Raw genomic sequence first — 11,593 nt, 5'->3', positions numbered from 1 at the left:
GTGTGTGTAGGTGTGTGGCTGCGGAGCCCCTTGCGCCCACCTGCCCTGCTGCCGCGCCCGCCTTCCATGGACGCTCTTGTTGCTTCCGCAGATGAAAGAAACAATCATGAACCAAGAAAAGCTCGCCAAGCTGCAGGCCCAAGTGCGCATCGGTGGCAAGGTAGGAGCCGCCTCCCCACGCTGCCCTCGGGAATGCGTGTCCCTACACGCACACCAAACCTAGCACCAGGGGTCCTGAAAACTGGGATGGGGAGCAGCCCTAAGTACTCTCAGCTTGGCTTAACTGTCCTCAGGGGAGGCTGTGCTGCTGCAGGGGTCTCTAGAGTCAGTTCAGTAGAAGCAGTATGTAGTAGCTGAACCGCCAGCGTTTTCTGTTGGGGTTTGTTATAATATATTACAGCAGACTTGCAGCCTGTATTCTTGTACGGGCTATTTTAGACTGCATGTAGGATTTGAGGTGACTAGACCTTACAGCAAGTGAGCTTGGGTATGGTTTTCATAGCAAATTATAGAGGGTTATGTTCCAAACTCTCGTCACAAATCTTTAAGATGCCCATGGCTGGTTTTTTTGCCTTCTAGGACAAAGTTGGAAATTCTGTACTTGTCATACTCTTTTAATTGTAGAGGAACGTGCTCAGAAGACTTTTTTATTTTATTACAATCTGAATATATATAGCTGTGTGATTACTTATAATCTGAAAATAAAAAAGTATGTTGAATATAGTCATATGCTAGTAAACATTTTAATTACAGTGTCAGTTTCAAGGTAAGAATTTGTTAGTGATTTTTTTATACCTGAGGAAGTGTACACACAATATTTTAGAATACAAACTATTCAACAGAACTCTTGCTGACAGAGTTTCCAGGAGCTTTCATTCCTGTGCTGAATTTTTTTTGCCTTTAGCTGGAGATTTAGGCAGCCTTAAATCTGGGTTAATGTAATTAACTGGCTTGGTGATTTTGCGTATTCTTTGTATGGGTTACTAGTTAAGCAGAGAACTGCTGTATTATATTGATGATTGTGTGCATGTTACCAGCATGTGTTTACTGACTATAGAGGCTTTTAACGTTTGTTACATCAGAGCATGCATTCAGATTACAGCTCTTGCAGCATTCTGGTCAATACAGGTCTTTTAGAAACATTAAGTAAAGCTTAGAATATGCTGGTAATGCTGTCATTCAGTTTTAAAATTGGCCTGTGAAATACTTTGAATGCCTGAACTTGACTTTTTTAATTTGTTTTATAATTGGAAGTTATTACTGGGATTCTTCATGGCATTGTCACTGTATAAGTTGAGATGGGTGTGGAGGAGGCAAATGGGGAAGAGTCACTTCTTGTGAGAAGAGGTTGCACATTGCCTCTGCTGGAAGATTTTCATGATGATGCAAGGTTGCAGATCTTACAAATATGCTAAGTATTATGTTTAGATGGAGGGCTATTGAAGTACTTTGTTATGTGAAATTTGAGGTTTTTGTGTAGAATATCGCTATAGCTAAATGTCATGGCTCTTCTTCCAAACTTTTTTAGAGGAGTGGCAGATGAGTCTGTAGTATTCCATTGGTGGCCTGCTGTACCCACTCCTCTTTAATATAGAGGTAGAGGGGTGTGAACAGCATGTCTCAGCAAGATCAGGATAGAATTTGCGTAGTAAAAACCTGTAATCTTTAGAAGCTTAAATCTGTGGAGATGAAAGCAGCAGCTGTTCATTTAAATTAAACTCATTGTCTGAAGTTTGATATCTATGTTTAATACGGGTAAAAAGGCGGTATATGTTCCTATACAGCCTTTGATTCAGGACATCCTCTCACTAAATTTCAAAAAATGTCTTTTGTCCAGAGAGGCTTAATGTATACCTTCTGTAGCTCAATTCCTGGGTAGCCAAGGTACTAAAATAAAGCCATTTCTAGTATATTAGTAGTTTTCAAATTGCCGTGTGCGCTAACCTGACAGTAGCAGGGAATGAATATCAGGCTTTCTAGACAATGCCTAAACTAAAAAACTGTAGTCTTCCAAGTGTTAGTGTCATGTGAATTTGTCATTAACGTTCCTCATTATTTGTAACTGGATTATGTTAAGAGTTGTTAGTGTCCAGCCAGTTTTCTAACTTCTGCCAGTTAACTCAAAAGGTATTGCAGCCATTTATACAGCTGGGCAGCAACACATTCTGTTACTGCTAGCATGTGGCAGATGGGCAACTGGAGTAGGAGGACTTAGATTAGTAGCTATAGTGTGTCAGAAAGGAGCTTAGTTTCACCTGTTCTTGGACATTTTATGTCAGATTTACTGAAGCCTTATGATTGTGCAAGGAAGTATAGAATGACACTTTCTGCTTTTTCATAGCTATAGATATTTTCTAATATGGGACAGTTATTTCCCTGGAGAAACCTAGAGCTTCGTGTCTGTAGGGCAACTTAACCTTTGCTTGTTTTGCTTTCTAAACAGGGGTGGTCTGGAATAATATGTAGAAGTATTTTTTTAAAACACAAAATATTTTGGGAAAATAAGTGTTCTTCAAATATGTATGTGTAAGTCCATCAGATGGGAGATTTCTATTTGGAATAAAAATTGAGTATTTTGAGTTTTCTCATATTAATTTGTTAATGAATGTTAAAGTTGATAACTTTATGGCCTCTGACTATTATAAAAATTTGGCTACAATTTAAGAAAGATGATCTAAGGAAAAATTCATAAGCTTCAGAAATTACCTAAAACTGTGCTCATTCTTCATTTTTATGCCTATGATAACAGATAAGGGTAAACTTGAAATTTTTCTTTTCTAAAATGGTGCAGAATCCCTATAAGAATTGTGGCATAAATGTTCTCTGGTGCATTGCTACCTAAAACCTCACGCTTCTGACAGACATGCAAAGCTTGCCTTATAGCAAGGGAAAGATAGCTGCAGTGCAGTTGGAAGGGTGGGCTTGTGCGCACTGTGACACAGAAGTAGAACTTTGTATGTTAAGTTGATTCGTAGGTGCCTACAGAGTAGTTATACGGCCCTGAGGATTAGAGTTTGTGAAGAACTACTTAAGTATTAATTTGTAACTTTTTTTTTTTTGCAAAGGGTACTGCCCGCAGAAAGAAGAAGGTTGTCCACAGAACAGCTACGGCAGATGACAAGAAACTTCAGTTTTCTTTGAAGAAACTGGGAGTCAACAATATTTCTGGAATTGAAGAGGTAATTGCTTCAAAGGAAAAAATAGTTTTCTATATAGAAATATAAAATGTATCAAAATCAATTTCCTGGTAAGTAACATCCTAAACTTGTCTGTAAATTATCAGTAGGTCTTTATTGAGCTTTAAGAACTTCAGTTTCCTGTTAAATAGAAAAATCTTGCTAAACTGCTTCAAATACTGAATTTTTTTTCTTGCAGGTAAACATGTTTACCAACCAAGGAACAGTCATTCACTTCAATAACCCTAAAGTTCAGGCATCTCTGGCTGCTAACACTTTCACTATCACCGGCCATGCTGAGACAAAGCAGCTGACAGAAATGCTTCCTAGCATCTTAAATCAGCTTGGAGCTGACAGTCTGACCAGCCTGAGGAGATTGGCAGAAGCTCTACCGAAGCAACGTAAGTTGAAACTTGAATGCATTTCATGCCAGCAGCTGACATGAGGCTTATTTGTATAGCAGCAGTGAAATTCAGTGCACTCTTGCTGTCTGCAAGCATATTATAAAATGCTTATAAAGAAATGGAGCTTCTGGATCTTATTTATAGCTCAAATCCAATGATGAGTATAACTGAATAAAGCAGAGGCACCTGTCAGCGCCTCTTGCAGCTGGTCTAGGACTGGAAGGCTGTAGCCAGACTTGATTTCATGGTGGTTTACTCCTTGATGTGGCTACCGTATTTTTACATACCTCGTTCATTAAGGCTATATAGATGAGTTACTCTGGAAGAGTTAGGTTTTAAAAAAAGATAAACTTTGAGTATGTCTGTTTTGCCACTTTGAATGGAAACATAAGTAATGGGGAAAGGGACTTGAGGACAGACATCTTGCAGCTGCTTTGCTGCCTCACAGGTGTGGTGAAGGTATTTCTTGCATGGGCTTTTTGATAACTAGGAGGGAATTATGCAGTGTTTGTAAGGAAGTATGTTACAATTTCTGTGTGTGTAGAACAGTGTAGAGAACAGGACTGGCATGAGCATTAAGCTAGATACACCAACTTCCTATTCCATCCTTAAATTAGTAGTAGAGCATGAACGCTTGTTCTTCCTGTATGGGAAAAGCAGAGGAGGGACTTAAGTATATGGTGTTTGGAAAAGGTGCTGCCGCTACAGGGTGAGAATTGGGAGTGAAAGACAGGCGTGTTGACACTGGGAACATTCCTCGTGTCGTGCGTGTACAGTCTTCCTACTTTTCTGAAATATCTTAAGCCCATTCCTTCTAAGGTATGGAACATCCTAAATACAGAGAAAATGGGAGAAGTGTTTCTGGTAGTTCTGAACTTGATTGTTACATTTTTTCTTCCTGTGCTTTGCTGCCAACAAGACAGCCTCTATTTCCATTCCTAAAGTTGATGATACTTCCCTCCTGTCAACTTCCCACTGAAAAAAATCCTGCTAGAAGTAGTCTTCAGGAGGTGCGATAAACTGCTTCTCCCCATGGAGCTCAGGTCCTTCCTTCCTAATGTCACCTGTGTGGCTTTCTTGTAGTAGGGCTTGAAAGAAAAAAAAAAACCTTTAAGGATTTAAAATGATCCCCTAAGATCTCTCTTCTCATAACAAGGTGGGTATGTTCTGCATAAGCTAAAATGTGCAGTTTTAATATTAGGGAAGCTTGTTTAAAGTGCTTGCTTTGTATGACCTAGTAAGTGGCTATTCCTTTCCAGTTTGGGTGGATGCCAGAGTAGTTGCACAAAACTTCCCATTCGGCATTGTCTGCTAGATTTGGAAGCCTGACATCGAAGAGTGAAGTGTCTGTGATCATTGCATTTGCAGGTGCTAAACTGAACTTAGTCTTGTCTTGTCGATGAGAGAGAACGCAGACTATTTAGGAGGAAATAACATGGTTTGCTTTTAAAATGTCATATTTGACACTAAGATGCACTTAAGCTGTAACAGCTTTCTGCTGTTAAAAAACAAAATGAAGGTTAGCGGTGACCTTGTCCCAAGCCCTTTCAGACCAAAGTTTATGCATTCATCTGTTTTGGTTCCCTATAAATCAGGGTACAAGTCTAGTATGAACCCATCTCTTTCCTCATGCTCTTCTTGAAAACTGAGGTGATAGCGAGTATAAGACAGCTTACCCTTGGTAGTGCAGCTAAGAATAGCAGTAAAAGTAGTGGCACAGGCACCCAGGGACTTGAGATATCTATTACTAGCATACTGCTGCAGTTTCCCAGGTGCTCACTGGTCGGCTACAATGGATGTGGTTAAGTCTCACTAGCTCTGCCAAATACAATGGGAATGGTTAAGAAATCACTGAGTCAGCAGAGATGTGGACCAGAACACATGGTTACCTCAACCACCTAAGTGTAAAATTGTGCATCCAGTTCCATATTCCTCTGACTTTGCCAGGTAACGATGATCTCTTTAAGTGCCTTTAGTCATGTGTGTCTGCCTGCAGCTTCACAATTACACCTTAGTTTTTATTGAAGGCCTAGGATCATAAGATCCTTTATTTTCCTGAAAACGTGCTGATGTAAAATATGTAAACCTAGAGAAACACTGATTAGTCAATAAACCAAGCTGCTTTTAAGGGAAATTGGTAAAATCAATCTCTGCACTTGTAGCTGAAAAATGATTACCATGCAAGGCCCTGAGTATACCTAGATACAAGATGGTGACTAATAAACTGGTTTAGCATGCGTCTTCTCATTTCCCTGCTGGGCTGTTTGAGCATTATCAGTAATAACAAAGGGAATGTGAACTTCCTTGGTTAGCTGGAGATTTTTATTCAGCAGGGGAACTGGATAAAGCATTGCAGTTTAGCTCAGACAGATAATGTTTTCAAAAAACACAAAGGAGAACAACTAATCAGGGTGCCTATGGTGAGCTTGACTGATGCTTTTGAACTACTTGCTCTTGCAGCTGTGGATGGAAAAGCACCACTTGCTACTGGTGAAGATGATGATGATGAAGTTCCAGGTAAGAACAAGCATGCAGTGGAGGAAAAGGAAGTGAATTTTGCTGAGAGATAACAATGTGTAGTGTAAGACTGGGCCAAGGATGGTAAGAGTATTGACTAGTCACTCGCTGTCACAGAATTTCTGTGGGCGGGTTATTTCATTATTTTCAGACACTATGAGAAACTTACATGGACTATTGGTTTGAGCTAGCATTTTTGTCCTGTGTAGAAGTAATAGCTATGGCTAGGATAATTATTTAATATTCAGTAAGAAGGGTGGGAAGAAACTACCTTCTTGGTATCACTTTGCCCAGTTGTAGGCAATGAAGTTGAAGTTAAATGCTGTGTTAAAAGCATAACAACAGCATAACTCAAATGCTCTTAGAATTGTGCTTTATAGTGAATGATCTAAAACTTACTTGGTTGAGCAAGAAGAATGATCCATGAAGCTCTTAAAAGTTACTTGGTCTGTGTTTTATAAGCTGAAAGTTTTTTATGTTATAAGCACTTGATATGAACTAGAACTTTGGGAAGAAAAAAAAACAAACGCCAAACCCAAAACATTTGGCAAAGTTGAAGTGGGTCAAACTTTAATTTCAACATTCTTCTTTTTCTAGATCTTGTTGAAAACTTCGATGAAGCTTCAAAGAATGAGGCAAACTGAACTAAGTGTCACTTTCTGAATAAAGTTAAGACTTGAAAAAGCTACATGGAGCTGCTATTTTATATTGTGACTGCTTTGATTTTATTTTTATTTCCTGATGAGATCTCAAGATCTGTGATATTTGGAAACTCCTTGAACCTGCAGCTCTTTAGTTACTGCTTGTACACAATATTATTTTTGTGGCCTGATTGAACCAACCTATGCTTTGAAATAAGTCAGATTGCTAATGAATCTCTGCCTAGACACAATTTTTGAGTAACTTGTATACAAGCAAACCCCATCTTTAATGAACTTTGGCATACAATAAAAATATAAAATAAACTTTTTGGTGTGGCTTCTTGTCAGAAAAGCAGGAGAAAAAATTGGCCATAAATATTAAACAACAATAAAAGGTCTTGCTTTTCTGCAGAGCATCTTCCTTTTGCTGTGTTAGAAAAATGGCTTCTACAAAAATTTTTCTGTGCATAATGGAGCATTTTAGACTTAATTGATGAATTCCCAGTGTTTGCAGGTCAGAGCTACATACGCTCTAAGTCACTTCGTAATTTGAATTTAAGAAATAGATCTGTATTCTAGAAATAATTGTTGGTGGTTTAATATAACATAAAACGTGCAGGTTGAGAGAGAACTTTGCTTGGCCATGAAGAACAGTGGCAAGCTGTTGGCATCTTGGGGGGACTAGATACTAACGTTAAATTTTTATCTTCAGGGAGCGTTTAATAGATATTTCCAGGGTGTAACTATTTAATGAGCCAAATAATACTTTCCCAGTATTTTAATTTTACTTTTCTGAAAATGCCAGTTATGTGGGGGAATGAAGTATAGGAAGGAGAAAAAGCCTTAATAGAATTGATAATGGCTTTTAATGAAGTCTGTATTTAACATTTTCAGATCTATTAACTAGTAATTATATTTGGATATTTCAGGAATATGTTCTTTTCATTGCTTTTGTGTGTTTCAGAGAAAGAGAGAACTTGGGTTTTGGGCACAAGGAAGACTTTTTAAATTCCAGTCTGACCTTTTCATAGCTGGAGCTTCCAGGGGTGAGGGCTAAACTTCATGTTTGGGAGTCTTTGGTATTAGTGATAGATCTGATTGCTTCCATAACAGAAGCTAAGCTGGGATAGAAGAGCACTCAACTACCAGCCTTCTAAGGTTGTCTCTAGAGCAAATACTTCTGGAAGTGGAAACTCATCCTGACTTGTGCAGGATAAAATTCAGGGTAAAACTTTGCTATAGCCATAACATAAAGTTCTCCTTGTGCCTGGGAAAAGGTGAGGCTGTGTCTGACTTGCCAAGCATGTTTGTCGTCGTGTAAGTCATTGCTGTTGGGTAACAGTGGAGGAACTTGTTCAAGCTGTGCAACTCCTGTGGTTTGAGGTAAGGCAGCAGTGTGATGAGAGCATGACACGGCTGAAGTCAGGTGCAAGAACTTACAGTAACAATTTCAGTTTACTTGTCTCAGTTTGTAAGTACTTTATCACTAAATTACACTTTTAGCATTGAATTAATTAAATAAAAAAGTGCTTTAATTGAATTGTGGCAATAAGGTAGAAAAACTAAACTGCAAATTTGAGTTTTGAAATGAGGATGGTGACTTTAAGCTAATTCCCCTGTAAAAGGTGAAACCCAAATTCTACAGCATTGTTTACCACACTTTGTGTCCTGTCAAGTCAACAAATGTGTCCTGATTTTTTTGAGAAATCAGTAAATGTGTTGCCCATTCTGTGATTCAAATATGTAAGTCCTCAGAAATACTTCCTTTAAGCCACTGTAGCCCTTGCTTATGAAATGTTTCATACTGGTTTCTGTCTCATGATTTAGTGTCTTGCTTAGATGATCTAGGCAGTGTTAGCCTTTTCCCCACTAACAGACATACCTGGTGCTTAAAAAATAAGATCCTTGCTAAAACAGTATCTTTGAAATGCAAAATAATGCTAATCCAGCGATAAGCAGCCATGTGACATGTCTGTGGAAGTCTACATGCTAGGTATGCTCCCAATCAGGAAATACTGGCATATCTCTGCACCCCCAAACTGTGACTGAGAATCAAGATACGATCAAAATGTGTTCTTGATTATAGCAGATTCTAAATGGAAGTAGTTCTCTTGTTGGAAGTTTATAGTAGTCTTCATGTCTAACACTTAAATGCTCGGTCCTGGACTCAACGCTGTGATTATTTTCTCTTAGTAAGGAGTTTGGTTATGGTCTTCCTAGTCTGTCATTAACTGCTAGAAACTGAAAATAGTTGTGTTGATGTTCCTCATTAGCTTGAACTTCTATGTAACCATGCTGTAATTACGCCATTACAGATTCACATCTGTAGTCTTGCTCAAGGAAAATGGCTTCGTATCTCCATTCCAAATACCTTGGACAATGGAGAAATGAAAACAGATGCCTGCATTTCTATTGAAACAAAGGTTTGTTTGAGCTTTTTATTTTTAAAAAGCTAAGGGCATGTTCTGGTTCTGTCATCAAGCTTTGTAACAGCTTGACTCCAATGCAGTGGTGGGTACTAGTGAGATTTTTTTCATCATTTTTGCAACAGATTTTTAGAAATATCTTCAAAATTGCTAATCTTATGCTTTAAACAGATGCCTGCATTTCTATTGAAACAAAGGTTTGTTTGAGCTTTTTATTTTTAAAAAGCTAAGGGCATGTTCTGGTTCTGTCATCAAGCTTTGTAACAGCTTGACTCCAATGCAGTGGTGGGTACTAGTGAGATTTTTTTCATCATTTTTGCAACAGATTTTTAGAAATATCTTCAAAATTGCTAATCTTATGCTTTAAGTGCTTTGCTCTGTTTTAAAATTAGTATATTCTAATAAAAACAATTAAAATCCTTTTGGAAGATGGTGAAACTATGTATTTTATTAAGCTAGTGTGTGTGCATATATAAAAAGAAAAAGTTCCCTAATATGGTTTTAAAATGACATTGTTTTTAAAGGTCTAGAAGGCATCTTGAGTTATTACAGATTGGATTTTTTTTTTTGAAGTGGTGTGAGTTTGAGGTTGTGTCTCTTAGGAGATGTTCCCGGTGAGAATTTCTCATGATTAGTAGTGCATATTTAACATACATGGCCAAGGAAGATCACTTGAGTTGGTTTAAAATGTTCACAGCTAACTACCTCAAATACCAAGTCAATACTTGCGTATCTTACTCTGTTGACTTGCTGGGGGTGTGTGGGAAGTTCATGTAGTTCCCACTTCTGTGACATTTTGTGCTAATAATGTGTTTTGAGTGTGGCAAATCATATAGACATGTCACCTTCCCTAAAGTGGTTTCCTGTATCTCTGCTGAAAACTTAGGTGTCACATGGTACAGATAGAGTAACACAGGACATGTGAAATGAAGAGAATAGCTTGTATTTGTTGTCAGAGGCAGTGGAAGAATTAAAAGAAAAACAAGACGTGATCAGAACAGTGGCTAGGAAAAAAGCTTGTGTGGGGGAATGTTACAGGTGGTGGGAGGTGAGTGGGGGAAGTTAGTATTTTTCAGGGGAGGTGGGGGGAGTGATTGAGAAGCCGGAACATGGAAGCTGGTTGATCGTCCTGTTTGTGAGAATGGATTGAACAAGCTATGAAACTAGAGAGTTAATATTCAGTGCAGATAGGAAAGCCTACAAGGAAGTCTGTGTTGATGATGACTAGATTACAGCCTTAAGTGACTGGCGAGATGGTGTTATATGTAAAGAAGAGAAGTTTTAAAACTAGGTATTTTAAAATATTAACAAGTACTCAGCATGTCTTGGGCTTACCTAAATATATGCAATGTGGCTCCTGATTCTTAGAAGCTATTCTTTGTTCCTTTTCAGATCTATAGTTTCAGCCGCATCCAGCAATTTGTGAGAGTTGCTGAAAATGTTTCCCATTGGATGTGGTAGTTGAAAGATCCTGACCTGTAACGGAGATTGGACTCTGGGAGGAAGTGTGTTTTACAGAAAAGGAGCTGACAGTGCAGCTGAGCCAAACTTACTTAGCTAAGGTGGACAGTCTGTAGCACGAGGGAGTATCCTGATTAGTTTGACTGTGAGTCAAGCCCAGTAACTTTAAAGGTGGATGCATCTAGAAGCTCTGAGAACCAGGAGTGTAACTATTTCTGTGTATCCTAATCAACTTTAAGCTGTGGTTTCTTGGTAGCATAAGTTATTTGTAGTCTCATCATGGAAGTCTTTCATTGCTCTGTTAATATCCTGCCTTCACTTCATGCATGGATTATCATTAGAGAATAATGTTACTGAATAGATGGAAGACAGCTTATGTAATACTGTTACTGTACTGTCTTGCTATAATCTGGGGTTTTTTTGTGAGAAGTAGATTTAACAGATACAACTTCTGTATTGCCTTTACATTGCAGTGAAGGTATCCTGGCAATGAAAAAGCCATTCTAACAACGCTTGCGTAGTGTAGGGATTAATAATACTTTTACAGATGAGTTACAGCCCAACCTTTTGCATTACTAATGAATCTGAACAAATCAGAGGTTAATTAGTGTTGTAATGGTACAAGCACTAATCATTATTTTTTAGCATATGTCTGTTATTTCTTATGTAGGCGGAAGGCAGAATTCTGGGACATCTTCAGATCCTGGGCTGGTTGAAGGTCAGTTTGATCATGCAACACAGTGCTTTGGCTTTTGATATCCAGTAACCAACATCTGCAACACTTTTCTCACACAGTCAGGGATTTGATGTACTATGGAGGATATTGGCAGATAATGGTAGAAGTATCTGCTGCACTTGAAATCCCTATTCTACATTTCTGTTAAGTATTAGTAGTGGTTTTCCTGTGGTTTTTTTTTTTGGGGGGGGGGGGTTTACAGGAAAAATGTGGTGGGGGATTGGGCCCTACT

The 11,593-nt window shown here is 38.4% G+C and overlaps 1 protein-coding gene across 1 annotated transcript; it reads left to right on the top strand.

Annotated features, from left to right (window-relative positions):
- The first annotated feature begins 81 nt into the window (after positions 1–81).
- BTF3 (basic transcription factor 3) lies at positions 82–7,062 on the top strand. Its single transcript, XM_009279926.2, has 5 exons — positions 82–160; positions 3,066–3,179; positions 3,376–3,577; positions 6,041–6,097; positions 6,695–7,062. The coding sequence occupies exons 1-5, from the start codon at positions 92–94 to the stop codon at positions 6,739–6,741; spliced, it is 489 nt and encodes a 162-aa protein (XP_009278201.1). The 5' UTR covers positions 82–91; the 3' UTR covers positions 6,742–7,062.
- The last annotated feature ends 4,531 nt before the right edge of the window (positions 7,063–11,593 follow it).

Source organism: Aptenodytes forsteri, unplaced genomic scaffold (assembly GCF_000699145.1).
Source record: "Aptenodytes forsteri isolate BGI_AS27 unplaced genomic scaffold, ASM69914v1 Scaffold99, whole genome shotgun sequence".
Lineage (NCBI taxonomy): Eukaryota > Metazoa > Chordata > Aves > Sphenisciformes > Spheniscidae > Aptenodytes > Aptenodytes forsteri.
The sequence above is the reverse complement of the archived record's forward strand: the minus strand, read 5'-3'. Positions and strand labels throughout refer to the sequence as shown.